General features: G+C 36.0%; 1 protein-coding gene across 1 annotated transcript in view; it reads right to left on the bottom strand.

Annotated features, from left to right (window-relative positions):
• Positions 1–15,350, bottom strand: part of LOC107581539 (neurobeachin-like protein 2) — a 92,524-nt gene that overhangs the window by 13,554 nt on the left and 63,620 nt on the right. The window contains 18 exon segments of the mRNA XM_016267114.1: positions 990–1,106; positions 1,908–2,002; positions 3,047–3,219; positions 3,635–3,744; positions 5,016–5,102; positions 5,253–5,366; positions 5,646–5,743; positions 5,830–5,947; positions 7,992–8,101; positions 8,191–8,321; positions 8,941–9,081; positions 9,314–9,438; positions 10,855–10,950; positions 11,134–11,241; positions 11,362–11,495; positions 12,123–12,283; positions 14,087–14,204; positions 14,419–14,543. Coding sequence (XP_016122600.1) covers positions 990–1,106; positions 1,908–2,002; positions 3,047–3,219; positions 3,635–3,744; positions 5,016–5,102; positions 5,253–5,366; positions 5,646–5,743; positions 5,830–5,947; positions 7,992–8,101; positions 8,191–8,321; positions 8,941–9,081; positions 9,314–9,438; positions 10,855–10,950; positions 11,134–11,241; positions 11,362–11,495; positions 12,123–12,283; positions 14,087–14,204; positions 14,419–14,543 — 2,161 coding nt within the window.

Genomic DNA, 15,350 nt, shown 5'->3' on the forward strand with positions numbered 1-15,350 from the left:
TTTTTTTTTTAAAGAAGTCTCTTATGCTCACCAAGGCTGCATCTGTCTGATCAAAAATGCAGTAAAAACAGTAATTTTTAAAAATATTATTGCAATGTTTTCTATTTTCTATTCAAATGTCATTTATTCCTGTGACGGCAAAGCTGAATTTTCAGCATCATTACTCCAGTCTTCAGTGTCACATGATCCTTCAGAAATCATTCTGATAGGCTGCTAAATAAACATTTTTTATTATCAATGTTGAAAACAGTTACTGCTTAATATCTTGTGGAAACGGTAATACATTTTTTCAGGATTTTTTTGATGAATATAACATTCAAATCAACAGCATTTATTTGTAAGTCTTTACTGTAATTTTGGTCAAATCAATGTGTCCATGCTAAATAAAAGTACTAATTTCTTTCCAAAAATACATAATGTAAAAAGTAGAAAATACTTGCCACGAACTTTTAATCAAGGTGTACAGTACATTTAAAACGACCATACCTGTACAACTCTCGAATGTGAAGGTTCCCCTGTTGTGTGCCCACGATGAGGTAGTCAGGCACCAGATGCAAAGCTGAAATCTTCTCGTCCAACGTCTCAGATGCTAAGAGAGTGCCATTCACAGAATACACATGCAGTGCGTACTTCTCCTACAGCCACAAAACCATGTGTTAATTTCCATTCTCACAATAACTCAAAAAGACTTGTTTCTTTTGACAAACATTGTCAATCAGCACCTTTCCAGCAGAGCGGCCCTCCATAACAGTCTGTGCCCCTATGTGCCCTTCTATGCCGACCTCCAGCTGTGCCACAGGGGCAGGAAGGCAGCTCTCACACGGCGGTCTCAGGGTAAGCAGGTACTGTCCACGACGCACACTGTGCATGATCACTGTGCCATCCTGAGCAAAAGAAAAAGAGAGCATGTGAGAGAAAACTCATGAACCCTAACGGCAATGCAGTAACTTCTGAAGGGACTTTTAAGAAGTGGTCTCATCTAAACTGACCTTTGACCCTGAGATTGCCATGTCCAACTCAGTGCTGATGGCGACACACGTGACCTCTTGATCATGTCCACAGAGCACCTGCACAGGCCGTGGAGACAGACCGCTAGAGAAACCACCCTACAGGTAAAAAAAAAAAAAAAGACAATATACTCTGCTTCAGTCACTAGTTATACTACATAACCATGCTGACTATTTTTTCTCTAATTCAGGTAAATAACGCTACAAGTTATTATTCAAGTAAATAAAAAACACAATTCACAAAACACTTAACACATAAAAGCACATAATTCAAGAAAACATCCTGATATTACACACTAAATATAAAATATATATTTGCCCACATTAAGGTCTAAAGCACAAATTTGATATTTTGACACATCAGATCTCTTTTCCTGGCTATTTACACTACCATTCAAAATGCTGGGGTCTGTGCAATATTTTTTTTTAATTATTTTTTTAAAAGTCTCTGATGCTCAACAAGGCTGTATGGATTTGATAAAAAATACAGTAAAAACAGCACTCTTGTGAAATATTACTACAATTTAAAATAACCTTTCTATTTCTGTTTTCTACAACTTTCTATGTTTTAAATATTTAAAAATGCCATTTATTCCTGTGATGGCAAAGCTGACTTTTCAACAGCCATTACTCCAGCCTTCAGTGTCACATGATCCTCCAGAAAGCATTCTAATATGCTGATTTGCTGCTTTACTGTCACTTTTGATCAATGTAATGTGTCGTTGCTTAATAAAAGTATTAACATCTTAAAAAAAATCTTACTGACCCCAAATTTTGAATGATAGTAGTGTACGTTCAGTTAAAATTAAATGACTGCTCATGGGCGCAGATGTACCCTTCACACCCTTTTATTTTTGTATTAACTTGGTATCTAATTATAAGTATTTTATGTGAGCAAACCTGCTGTAGGACCTGCCACACCATGCAGGTGGTGTCTCGTGAGCCAGAGATGAGGTAGATACCACAGAGATCCAGAGCCAGGCACGTGACCACATCTACATCCCACAAAAATGCATCATAACATTTATTCATAATCAAATGCATTATATAATCAGCAATGTGCACCATACCTTTTCTGAAAATCTGAAATCAATAGGGAGCTATTAATTGTTAACACTATAAAGCCTACTGTATCATATTTGATACACACATTTCTAAGGCCTTGACATTATCAACATGGACAAAGCTTTGCTAAAAACCTGGTGCACACAATCTACTACATGCCTTCTGCACTTTATACTTTTTAGCAAGTAAAAGGCCTTTTAGTATAATTAAAAAAATGTCCACCTTCAGGTCATGATTCACGTTTTCTTTTCTTCTTCCCCATAACTTTACATTGTTAGTAACTGGACTGATCAAACTTAGGTTTACTTGATTATCCATCCATCATTTTATTTTTTATTTTTTTTAGAAAATCATGTTAAAATGTGAATATCAAATATGATCCATCAGGATTTTGAGGAATGTTTATTTGTACATCTCTCAATCATCATGGTATTGTAATTGCTTTTTATCCCCCACAATAAAAACTACAGAGCTTTGATCATAAAACGAAGCATTTAAAGATCATCTTAAGACATATTATTGGGAGATATAGAGTGACAACTGATTTTAAATGCATTTATGTAAGTAGCCTGCTATACTATTTATAAAAACCTTATTGATTTATATTACAAGCTATCAGAATTTCATCTTATATTTTTGGCCATATAATTATCAGCAACTACACCCTATTGCATATTTTTGCTCAGTTTGGGACTCATATTATATGAGCCATAAATGCCTGATGTATCAAATATTACAATCATCAAAAACACAAGCAAACTGTTTTTTTGTGTGTACATTTTGTCCCATTTCAGGCTTTACAGGGCTAATGCTTCTGTTTCAGCAACAAATGATTCAACAAACATATCTGCCAAATCTGACAGCAGCTCATTTTATTTAGGATTCAGCTCAACAACTCCATCAAGCTCATTCCAACGCCTACTGCTTGGCTCTGTATTATTTCAGTACGTCTGCGTCGGGCAGACGGCTCTCACCTATGTGACGGCAGATCCTGCCCACCAGCTTGGCCTTGCCTAACATAGTGACCCGAATGCTGCAGTCCCAGTGCCCCCCGCTGAACAGCAGACGCCCGTCAGTGGACACCACCAGCACCTGGGACCCGATTTCCACCCCTGGGGAGAACGGCCCGCTGAGGAACCGCTGGGTCCTAAAAACAGATCAGACAAAAGGTTAGTACCAACAAATGGGACTAAACTTGTCAGTGGGAGAGCATTCGAAATAGATCAATGTTCTGTTTAAGCATCAGATTCAACACATGTTAGCAGACCACTCAAAAATAACAAGAAAGGCTTGGCAAAACAAATGAGCTTTTACAACAAAGGACTCAATTGGACTGAAGAACATTTATAGAGACCAAAGAAGCCAAACCACCAGAGCTTAATGTCAAAGAGCTGCTGTTTATAAGCTGCGTTTGATTATTTATCCAAAGACCAATGTTGTCACTATAAAAATAAGGCTTTCTGCCTAATCAAAACCTCTCGTCTTTAAAACTATATGACTTCACGAAGTCTCCGAACATGATTATATAATGTGTTTAGACATGTGTACATGTTCAAACTTACTTTGGGTTGCTCACAGAGGGGTCTCTGGTGAAGGTGAAATAATTAGCTATGTTCTTGTCGTAGGGCAGCCAGCTATGAGTGCCTATCATTCCATTAGCACTCACTGTCACCTGAAACAGGACAAATGCCATTCAAAACACATTCGGATGCAGCTATCTGTTCTGCAACAAATGTATTGATGTCAGGAAGTCTTAAATATGATCTGTGAAAGGCCCACTTCCTAAAATATATGCAGAGTGAAAACAATATTGAGTGAGAACAGACAAAATGTTGTTGCCAATTTTTTTTTATAATATTTAAATAAAACAATTTTAGAGTTCTTATATTGGCACTGTACTAAAGTCAAAGCAAATCATTATAATATTATCTGGATTTTTTTTTTTGTGTTAAAGGGATAGTTCACTCAAAGATGAAAATATGACCCGTATGAATTTATTTCTTCTCCTGAAAACAAAAGATATTTTGAAGAATGTGAGTAACAAAACAGTTGATGGGCCCCGCTGATTTCCATAGTACTTTTTTTCCATACCATACAGATTTGGAACAACTTCGGAACAAGGGAGAGTAAAAGATGACAGGATTTTCATTTTTGGGTGAACTATCCCTATAAGTCAACTATTACAGTAATCTTTCATGTATAAACCTTGAGAGTAACATGTTAATTCATATGCATTTGTACAATGCTTTCCCAATAAATATCATTCTAAAGCAATTTTACAGAGATTGTTCATCCGAAGTAAACCGCTAAAACATCTCCATAGAAACAACAAAAATACAGATTTTTCAAAATAAAAAAGATTTTTTTTAATTTCTTCTTTTAAAACAGTTTGTTATTGCAAAAAACTATCTTATTACTCCCGAAAGAAGAATGAAAAAAAAATGTATTGCATTATTTTAAAATAATAAAAAACAGCATATAAAATAATAGCCACAAAATCTTTTTTTCCCCCCTCTCAAATTTTCCACAAACCCTCTAGCAAAGTGACTTCAACCTTTTTTTTTTTTTTAACTCCAAGGCCTCCCCACGGTCCACAACAAGCTTCAAAGGCCAGATTTACAGCATAAGGATGTTTCAAATATTTTTTACTCAACATTTCTACCCCATAAAATATTTGAGAGATTGACATAAAAAGAAAAATGCATATTCATTACAAAAATGCTTGTTTTGTCTTATTTTACATAATTTTAAGTCATCTTAGAGCTCTCTTGCAAGTTTGCTGAGGCCCCCTAGTGGCCCCTGGCCCCATGGTTGAGAACCACTGCACTAACACCCTCTTCCACAGACCCTCTTGATCCTCAAACTCCTGCTCTATGTGATTGGTTCTGATCCTATTCAAAAATTAGTACAAAACAAGTGAACATAACCACAAAATAATCTTACCAGTATGTCAGAACCAGGGATGATGAAGGAGCGGGTTTGATTTCTGGGCACCACGGCTTGCACTAACGGCAGACCATCGCTCACCACCTACATGAACCAACATCAAAAATAATCACAACACAAATCACAGTTTCACACAGCAACTCTATAAACCAAATCATTAGCACACAGTGCTCAAAAAGTTGTATTTCGGCATATTATTCAGCTCAAATAATATACTGATAAATTCAGGCTCACCTCCTTAAAAGATCGGAGTTTACTGAGCTGATCAAAAAGGTTGGGGGGCAGAATGTCCAGACGGGCATTCCGCCTGAATGCATTCTCTGCTGACATACGGGGAGGATGGGGCTCCTGAATTACACACAGAGGTTTCACTTGTGCCATATTACACATATTACACAAATGCCTTCAGACCCAGGGTTTTTATCATTAACTAAAACTATAAATATGAAAAACATTTCTGCTTTTTGAAATAAAATAAACATTAGATGAAAAACTTGCAACTGATGGCAAATAAATGAAGTAAGTTCAAGCACTAGTATTAAAAAAAAAAAAAAAAGAAAACCTGGAAGCTCATATAAAATGAAGCTTATGCTGACTAGAGATGGAAACATCTGTCTGATGTCCCACCTTGAGAAGCTGACAGGGCGTCTGGCCAAAGTTGCTGATGATGCCTTCCAGGGCCTTGCGCTCGGTCTCATTAGCTATGGCGTCCAGATCCACTGCACCTGACAGCCAAAACACACAGCGATCAGTCATATTTTCCATGCAGGAACATGTTTAAACCAATACGAACTCATAAGAGGTCTCTTACCCTCATAAGTGCAGTAGTAGAAGACATTGAGAGCCTCCACCGCTTCAGGTCCTCGCTGCTTATACCCGAATATGAGATCGATCCACTCGTGCAGGTGAGCAGACACATGCTCACTCTCCTTTAAACACACAGATACACAAGGAGAGTGTGTCAGATAAAGAACAAAAGAGTGTGTGTTTTAAAAGCATTTTTTATATTGCCATTGCTAATTTGCAGTCTGAGTTGAATGTGATGACATTCATATTACAAAAGTATACTATAATAATTTTAGAATAGTTTTGTTTGCTGGTTGCATCCAAAAACATAGCACAAATGTTGTCTGATTCACAAGCAAATGATTTCTATGAGCTGATTCTTTTAAAGGAATAGTTCACTCAAAAATGATCTTAAAGGGGTCATATGATGCTGCTAAAAAGAACATTATTTTGTGTATTTGGTGTAATGAAATGTGTTTATGCTGTTTAAAGTAAAAAAAACACATTATTTTCCACATACTGTACATTACTGTTTCTCCTCTATGCCCCGCCTTTTTGAAACGCGTCGATTTTTACAAAGCTCATCGGTCTGAAAAAGCGAGGTGTGCTGTGATTGGCCAGCTATCCAGTGCGTTGTGATTGGCTGAATACCTCAAGCGTGAGACGGAAATGTTACGCTCCTTACCATACTGTTGATGCCGTGTCCCGGCCGGGATTAAAATTAAATTAATCGTCCTCTTTTGGAAGACCAAACAAAGTAGTTTCGCTTTCACAACGAGCGTCTTCACGACATGGCTTTATGCCTTCTTTCTTTGCGTGAACATTTGGGTGGCGTTATGCAAATCTTCCCACATAGTGAGGTAGACATGTGGGGGCGTGTTAGAACGAGCCGTTTTAGGTAGGTGTGGCTGACTTTGAACTTTTATAAAGAATATCTCTTTGGATTTGAGACTTTAGTCTTTGCAACATTACAGATCGTCTTTATGCACCAAGAGCTTGTAACACTCCAAAAAGAAAGGAAAAATTTTAAATCGCATCACATGACCCCTTTAAAACAGCTGATAAAAACATAACAATAATCTACAAGTAACTACACAACTGCAGCCCATCAGTTAACATCGTGAAAAGCTGCATGATTGTATTCAATAAATTGATCAATAAGACATGTTTAACGTCAAACAGTTGTTTTTGGCTAAAATATGAGTCCTTTATCCATACTATTGCTTTATCAGGAGAGATATATATGCACAGATAAAACACCGTTTACAAGTGAAGAGAGTTGATTGATTTGTTTTCTTACAAACATGCAGCTATTCACTTCTTGGTGTTAACTGATGGACTTGAGTCATGTTGATTACTTGTGGATTATAATGTTGTTTTTATCAGCTGTTTGAACTCTCATTCTGACGGCACCCATTCACTGCATTTGTGAGCAAGTGATGTAATGCTAAATGTCTCCAAAACTTTCTGATGCAGAAATAAACTCATCTATCTCTTGAATGGCCTGAGGACGAGTACATTTTCAGAAAAATTTAAGCTGCATGATTGTATTCAATAAATTGATCAATAAGACATGTTTAACGTCAAACAGTTGTTTTTGGCTAAAATATGAGTCCTTTATCCATACTATTGCTTTATCAGGAGAGATATATATGCACAGATAAAACACCGTTTACAAGTGAAGAGAGTTGATTGATTTGTTTTCTTACAAACATGCAGCTATTCACTTCTTGGTGTTAACTGATGGACTTGAGTCATGTTGATTACTTGTGGATTATAATGTTGTTTTTATCAGCTGTTTGAACTCTCATTCTGACGGCACCCATTCACTGCATTGGTGAGCAAGTGATGTAATGCTAAATGTCTCCAAAACTTTCTGATGCAGAAATAAACTCATCTATCTCTTGAATGGCCTGAGGACGAGTACATTTTCAGAAAAATAAAATTTTTGGGTGAACTACTCCTTCCACAAATAACTCAAAAAGAAGTTTGAATCAAACTAACAAATCACTTGAATTTGCCGGAGCAGTTACTGAAACATCTGACTCACCCACTCGATTTATAAGATGGTTAGTAAATAGTATTTTAAGAGTATTCTGTATTTTACAAAACATATTTACAAAAAAAATGTGTTGTTGTGTTTAGTATCTATGTTTTGAAATCAGTGCATTGTATCTGTTTCCACACCAAAGCTTTGCGGTGTTTCCTGATGAAGTCTTCAGGCGAAGAGGCCCAAGGAGGAAGTAACACATCATTGACCTTCTCTTGACTTATTTGCAAGCAGCCCAGATCAAAACCTGCACACGACATATTACAATTCAAAATCCATTGAACAAATTGCCGGTGTGGTTTTCATCACTGAGAAGTTACAGAGAGACACACTGACCGTTCATGTTTTGCAGGAACTCTGGGAAGTAGAAGAACTCTGGGATGAGCTCCTTGACATCAGCTGGACTCTCCATCCGCGCCTGCCACGCTGCTGCTACTGAATGAAACTGTCTATCGGCACAGTCAAACCTAAACACACACACAATCACACTTATAAGTGCAGCCCAAACATAGGACAATGTACATGATTACTTAACCATCAGGAAAACAACACTGCAACCTAGTGGTTAATGCTAAGGGGTGCCAAATTAAAATATTATTCATATATTCACATTTTGACTGTGGCAATCCACGTTCCTGTATGGATACTTAGTGTTATATTTTTGGAGTATTAAAACCATTCAACTAACTTGAACTATCAGTTAGAAGGCATTTTATTTAATGACTTTATAAAGATTTTAGAGTCAAATTTCCATTTGTGCCTCAGGTACCCTTGGAATGAATAAACAAGCACACCTTTTGTGTACAAAAGTATCCAGAAGTACAAAAGAAACCCTAAAATACAAATGTGTCTGAAAGCAGGATTCAGCACACGCCCTTGAGCAGGGGTGTTCAATCCTGCTCTTGAAGGGTTAACATCCTGCAGAGTTTAGCTCTAACCTGCCCCAACACACATTCCTGTAAGTTTCTAGTAATCCTGAAGACCTTGAATAGCTGGTTCAGGTGTGTTTGAGTTAAAGGTGGCCCTCCAGGAGCAAGATTGGACACCCCTGGCTTTAGCTGTGGTGTGCGAGTATGCGTGTCTTACTTGCCGCTCTGGAGCTGTATATGTAATGAGGTGAAGGGCTCTGTGCGGATCATGTAGTGCATGACGCCGGCAGCATTAGAGTAGTGTGTGCCATAGTGGAACTTATCGATAGTGCCCGTTGGGTCCTCAAAACTCTCATACCTAATCAAACGACAACAAGAAGACATTTAGAAAATCAGATGAAATACTCAAAAGATTCTACATTACTCTGCTTTATATTATTATAGAACATTCTGTTATTATTTACAAATTTGAATATATTTATCAATATCATGTAGATATCGGCTTGTGGTATTGTTATCCATTTTTCTAGTTTTGTTACACATTCTTTGATACCGGGAATTCTGCAATTAGGACTGCAACACTGTCTCACTTTTCCCTGACGTTCTGTGCATGTCGAGGGTTGACGACGCCAATGGGTTTGGACAAATCTCTGAAAACAGCTGGGTCCTCCAGATCCAATTTAGCAGATGTGTAGTCACACAACACCCAGGGGAACTGAGAATACAGACATGCACATGAAGAAATGAGAACATATGTGACCCATACACTATTCACCAACACCAAAAGTGTCAGTCACGCACATTTGCATTTTTTTTTTCAGCAAAATGGATATTAAATGCATTCAATGAAATCTTGGTTTACTAAAATAAATATTACATTTTTTAAAATGAAATCAAAGACTGAAAAACTAAAATAAAAACTAAAATAAATTCAATAAAATAAAACAAATTCAAATTCTGGGTAGGCAATTCAATTACCAATTATTATAGACAGCCGCTTGATTTTATTCCTAAATGAATGAATTAAGCATTTTGAACCAATTGATTGAATAAAAGGATCCTTTATTAACACAATGACTTACAGCCACCTAGTGGCGATATTACTTTCATAATTCAAGTATTATTTAATTTTATTCATATTTCTATTAAAAATGTTGTATAAAACATTAATCTAATTTCATTATACATTTGTAAATGCACATACAGCCATCTTATCAGCATTAAACTGTAAATACATTTAAAAGCATCTTCAGACCCAGGTTCTATATCATTGAATACTGATTTGGTATGGATACTGAATTGGTAACAGCCTATTGTCATATTATTCTAATTTATTTAATGTAAGAATTTTACATTAAAAATGACATAAAAATGGTAAAAGGTAAAAAAATTAAATTAAATAAATAAAAGAATAAAAAACTGAAAATCAGTTGCCCCTTATGTGAAAGTTAACTTCTGATACTGCTGACACTGGCTTATTGTTCGAAGTGTTATTTCAGGGATTGGATCCTCCACTGCTGCAGTTGTACAGATTAATAACCCATTTTATCAATTTCATATTTTTCTCAACAAACAGACTAAATGAATAGCTCGTCTAATGACAGAGTATTAAGTTCCCTCGATGGGGGAAAAATCCAAGTGAACATCAATCAGTACTCAATATTAATTTAAACTGCTTTAAATATGACTGCAGCTTATTTCCTGTGCACTTCAATACTGGTCTGCGCTTGACTGTAGAATTTCGCAACATCGCAATGTCCTGCTCGGGCTTGCTAATTTAATGGCAGAGAATAGTGACTTTATTTTTTAGAATTCTCGTTTTTCGTTTTTAGGAAAAAAACTAAAAAGGAGCCGTTTTCTCATTTTTCTACTTTCAATATTAAATCAAAAAACGAATGATCGAATGATACACGGATTCCATAGCATCCCCACGACACTGCATATGACAAGCGCTTTTGAAAACAAAACTAAACAAAACACAAAACATGACAAACCAAACAAAAAACAAAACACAAAACACGACAAACCAAAACATGACAAACCAAACAAAAACAAAACATAAAACATGACAAACCAAACAAAAAAAAATTCAAAACAAAACCTAAACAACGCTAGCTCTGTAAGAACTCACCACTGGATACTGGGATAAATCATTGTATGTGCGACCAGCAATGGTGTTGAGCTGCATCAGATATTCAAAATTGGAGATTTCTCTGCAAACCCATCTCTGCAATAGGAACAAAAATGAATATAAAGAATAGTTATATCTGGGGGGGGGGTAGGGCTTTTTGACAGCTTTTATGGGCAGATACAGTATAGAAAGGCATAGGAAACTATGGGGAAAAAGGGAGGAAAGAGTCCAACCAGCCACCAGCAAAAATGGAAAATATTGGCATCGCATCACACATACGTGAGTCAGGTTGGAGGCTTTTAGGAGCTCCTGAGGAGAGCGAGAACCAAAGTAGAACAGATTGGGTGGTCTGAGACCCAGGATCCTGGAGTAGACTTTGTTCCGCACCTGTGGGAGAACCCAAACAAATATAAAAACTCAGAGACCTCAAATGCCACTGATGCTTGTGGCCATCTTTTCCATTGTAGCTTCTCCTGCAGTGCGACAGTTATTATGTGTCCAGCTCACCCCTTTCCTGAAGTTGATGAAGTAGTGTGCCTGGTCGATGAAGAACAGCTCTAGTGCTGATCTCCGCAGGTTGTAGCGCCTCAGGTGGACTTCCCTTAGCTGTGACAATGACCTCTTGAAATCAAAACCAATGCCTGCAAAGATGGGCAGTCCAGAGCATTCACATTATAATCATGAATCATTTCTTATCCTATACACTACCAGTCAAAAATCTGGAATAATTACGATTTTGTTAATGTTTTTAAAAGAAGTCACTTATGCTCACCAAGACTGCAATTATTTGATGGAAATATTGTAAAATATTATTACAATTTAAAAGAAAGTTTTCTATTTTACTATATTTCGAAATTTAATTTATTCCTGTTATGGCAAAACTGAATTTTTAGCAGCCATTAATCCAGTAGTTAGTGTCACATGATCCTGATATGAAGACGGCTGCAAAAAATTCAGCTTTGCTATCAACAGTAATAAATTATATTTCAAAATGCATAAAAATACAAATAGTTATTTTAAATTACACAATAATACTTTTTTATTTTTTTTATTTTACTATATTTGTGATTGAATAAATGCAGCCTTTGTGAGCATAAGAGACTTCTTTCATAAAACATAAAAAAATGTATATATATTATTTTCAAATTTTGACCGGTAGTGTACACGCATTCATTATGTGAACAATGAATGGAGTCTTATTAGAGAGACAAACAAAATGGGTTGGGCGCTATGACGGGATATACTTCGCAATACAAGCTGTTACTCACCTTCCTCGGTCTCCTCTTTCTCACTACTGCCATCGTAGAAGTACAGGTGGTGCGTTGTGACCTCCAGACGACCTGGTACCACGGCAACAATAGTGATGAGCTCACACTCCTCTGAGAGCACCAGCTTTTCTTTTTGGCTCTCCTCCTCACCCTCCTCCACCCTGAGGAATGACACACACACAGACACACACAGAAATACACCCGGCTGAACACACTCGATCACACTAAACCCAGCTCAAAAGCTGTACACACAAAGCCTTTGCAGGTATCAAAAAGGATGAATCTTCAGTCAAATGATTCATTCAAAAACACTGATTCAGGAACAAAACACCACTACTGTGCGCTGCCTGGAACGTGTAACAGTTGATTCTGCTTTGACTTCATTGATGAACTATTTTCAGTATGAATAAAAAGACTTTTGTTAACTAAAACTATAAAAAAATGTGTTTGGTAATTGAAATAAAGCTGAAATGAAATAAACTACAAATATTTCATGAAAAGCTTAAATGAGAAAAACAAACAAAAATGAGAAATGTTGCTTTGGCAACTAACTGAAATAAGTTGATGTATAAAAATGACTACTGAATTAAAACTAAACAGAAATATTACAAATAAAATAATAAACATGACATAAAAATAAAATTAAAACTGAACATATGAAAATAGATCTAATTCAAAACATCAATAAATACTGTAACTTTATATACATAATACTAAAATAACACTGGTAAGTTCCTCAATATTAACTTCTTGTTTATTAAACTTACTGGGCCGTGCTGATATTCAGAACAACCTAGTTCAGATTTTGAAAAAGGATGAGCTTCATTTGAAGCCATCATAAACTGCAGAAAAAATACATATTAAGTGAATGTGCTTATTATTTGTTGGAAGAATTGTTTATTCTCATTATTATTATTATATATAAACTTTTTTTTTTCAATTAGGTATCATATTGCTGTTGTTGATGTTTGTAAAAGTAACAAGCCACTCGAGGAATATTTGAGGCAAATAATGGTTTTACATAATATCTATTTTAGGGCTATTAATTAAACTGTAGATTAGGGATGTAACGATTTTTTTTTCTCACGATTTTTTAACAAACTGAGATTTAAGACAAATTATAAATGAAAAGGTGTCCTTTTATTATTTCTCAGAAAAAAATGCCCCACATTTCTTTGTGAAATTGAAATGTGTCACATAACAAAACCAAATTGAAATTTTAAAACAAATCCCAAATCAAATAAACAACAAAATACAAATAAAACCTCTTCACATAAACAAAGCCTTTGCCTGTGCTCTTTCCATTTAATATTAGAGGCGACCACAGCATTTTAATCACGGTCCAGAGATGCTGCATACATGCAGCATGAGCAGTTTTTGATTTAAATTAGATTGTATAATTTCGACATATGTAGCAAAAACAGAACAGTCTGACGTTAGCTTTGTGAAACTATAACGAAAACAGCAGACGGGCTGAATGAGAACACAGATTCACTCTCTGACAGCAGGTGATGCTTATGGAACAGCAGCGATACAGCGTTTCCTTGGTTACACAGAGGCAAGATGAAAAGAAAACACCATCTAAACTTTTCTAAAGACAGTCAGCAGTTCCCCTCAGAGATATGTTCATATAAACCCCCACCCCCTAACAATATCGTGATTCGTTTTACATCTCAACTGACTTAAATCGTCACATATTTTTATAGATTTTCAGTGGCTCGGGGTGCATCATTACATCCCTACTGTAGATAATAATTATATTAATATATAATCATAACTATAACTATTTTATTCTTTTGCTAATCTATTTTATTAACATACTTCGTTTTAAATGCATGAAAATATGCCTTTATATTTTGAGCATATATTTATTGTCTTTATATATCTTTTTATTTTACAAGTTTGGTTTAGCTAACTTACTTAACCAAGCAAATTAATGCTCAGAGTTACATTAGGACACTCACTCATCAATGAAGGCAATATCCTCATCCTCTAGTTTGTCATCCTCCATGTCACTAACTTTAGCTTCCTTGGCAACTGCAAGAGGGATGGGCTCGGTTGAGCTGCGGGGACTGTCGGCTCCTGCAGAAAAAACACCCAAAACACTCCAACATATAAACATTAACACTGAAATGACAGAGATTTCAAGAGGACAGAGATTATTTGAAAATATCAAGTCAAAGCAAAATGATTTTACCAACAGATCTATCATTAACCATTGATTTTCTTTTAATATCATTAATTCATTAATATTCATTTAACAGATTACAGAGGCATTCTCCACATTGATACTAACCCATGTTATCTCTCAGTGCACTGGCATCACTGTGGGAATCAAAGCTGTAATTTGGCACCAGCTTCAGACGCATCTTAGAGTACGTCTCTGCACTTGACAGTTTCCATTTCACCTCTGGCTGAACCCTGAAACACAAACACTTCCACTCAGTCCACCGCAATATAATCCCTGAATGTACAGCATCGATGTATACAACTGAACCTCACTTCACCACAGTGAGCTACAAAAGTCTGACTGCTTCTACTTGGGATTTTTATCATATATTTTATATTTTATCATATATTTTAGTGACCCTTTAGTGAAGATTTTAAGAGAAAAATCTTAATATTAAATGTTTTATTATTATTTTTTTTTAAATCCCCCGAAATCCCCATGTCTATATTTTTCCAGGTTTAAATGCAATTTTAAATCCCAGATTTCCAATGTAGTCTCAGGTTTTTAGCCATCACTTTAAAGCTTATTTATCTTAAAGGAATAGTTCGCCCAAAAATGAAAATTGGCTCTTAATTTGCTCACCCTCGGGCCATCCAAGGTGTAGGTGACTTTCTTTCTCAGAAGAACAGTAAAGAAGATTTTTAGCTTAAACCATGGTCATAAAATGCAAGTCAGCGGCTACCGTCACTTTGAGAGTCAAAATAGCAACACACAATTAATACCAGTGGCTCGTGACGATATAATGTTGTAAATAATGTTCACTTTCTTGCAGACCAATCATTTCTTTTCATAAGACCTCAATATATTGTCAGGAGCCATGGGCATTGGTTTTGTGTTGCTTGTGTTGCTTTTTTGACTCTCAAAATGCTGGTAGCCGTAAACGTGCATTTTATGAATCACCAAGAACCACGGTTTCAACTAAAAAGTAAACTACACCTTGAATAACATGAGGGTGAGTAAATTAACAGCAAATTTTCATTTTTGGGTGAACTATCCCT

Source organism: Sinocyclocheilus grahami, unplaced genomic scaffold, assembly GCF_001515645.1.
Source record: "Sinocyclocheilus grahami isolate Dianchi unplaced genomic scaffold, SAMN03320097.WGS_v1.1 scaffold36.1, whole genome shotgun sequence".
Lineage (NCBI taxonomy): Eukaryota > Metazoa > Chordata > Actinopteri > Cypriniformes > Cyprinidae > Sinocyclocheilus > Sinocyclocheilus grahami.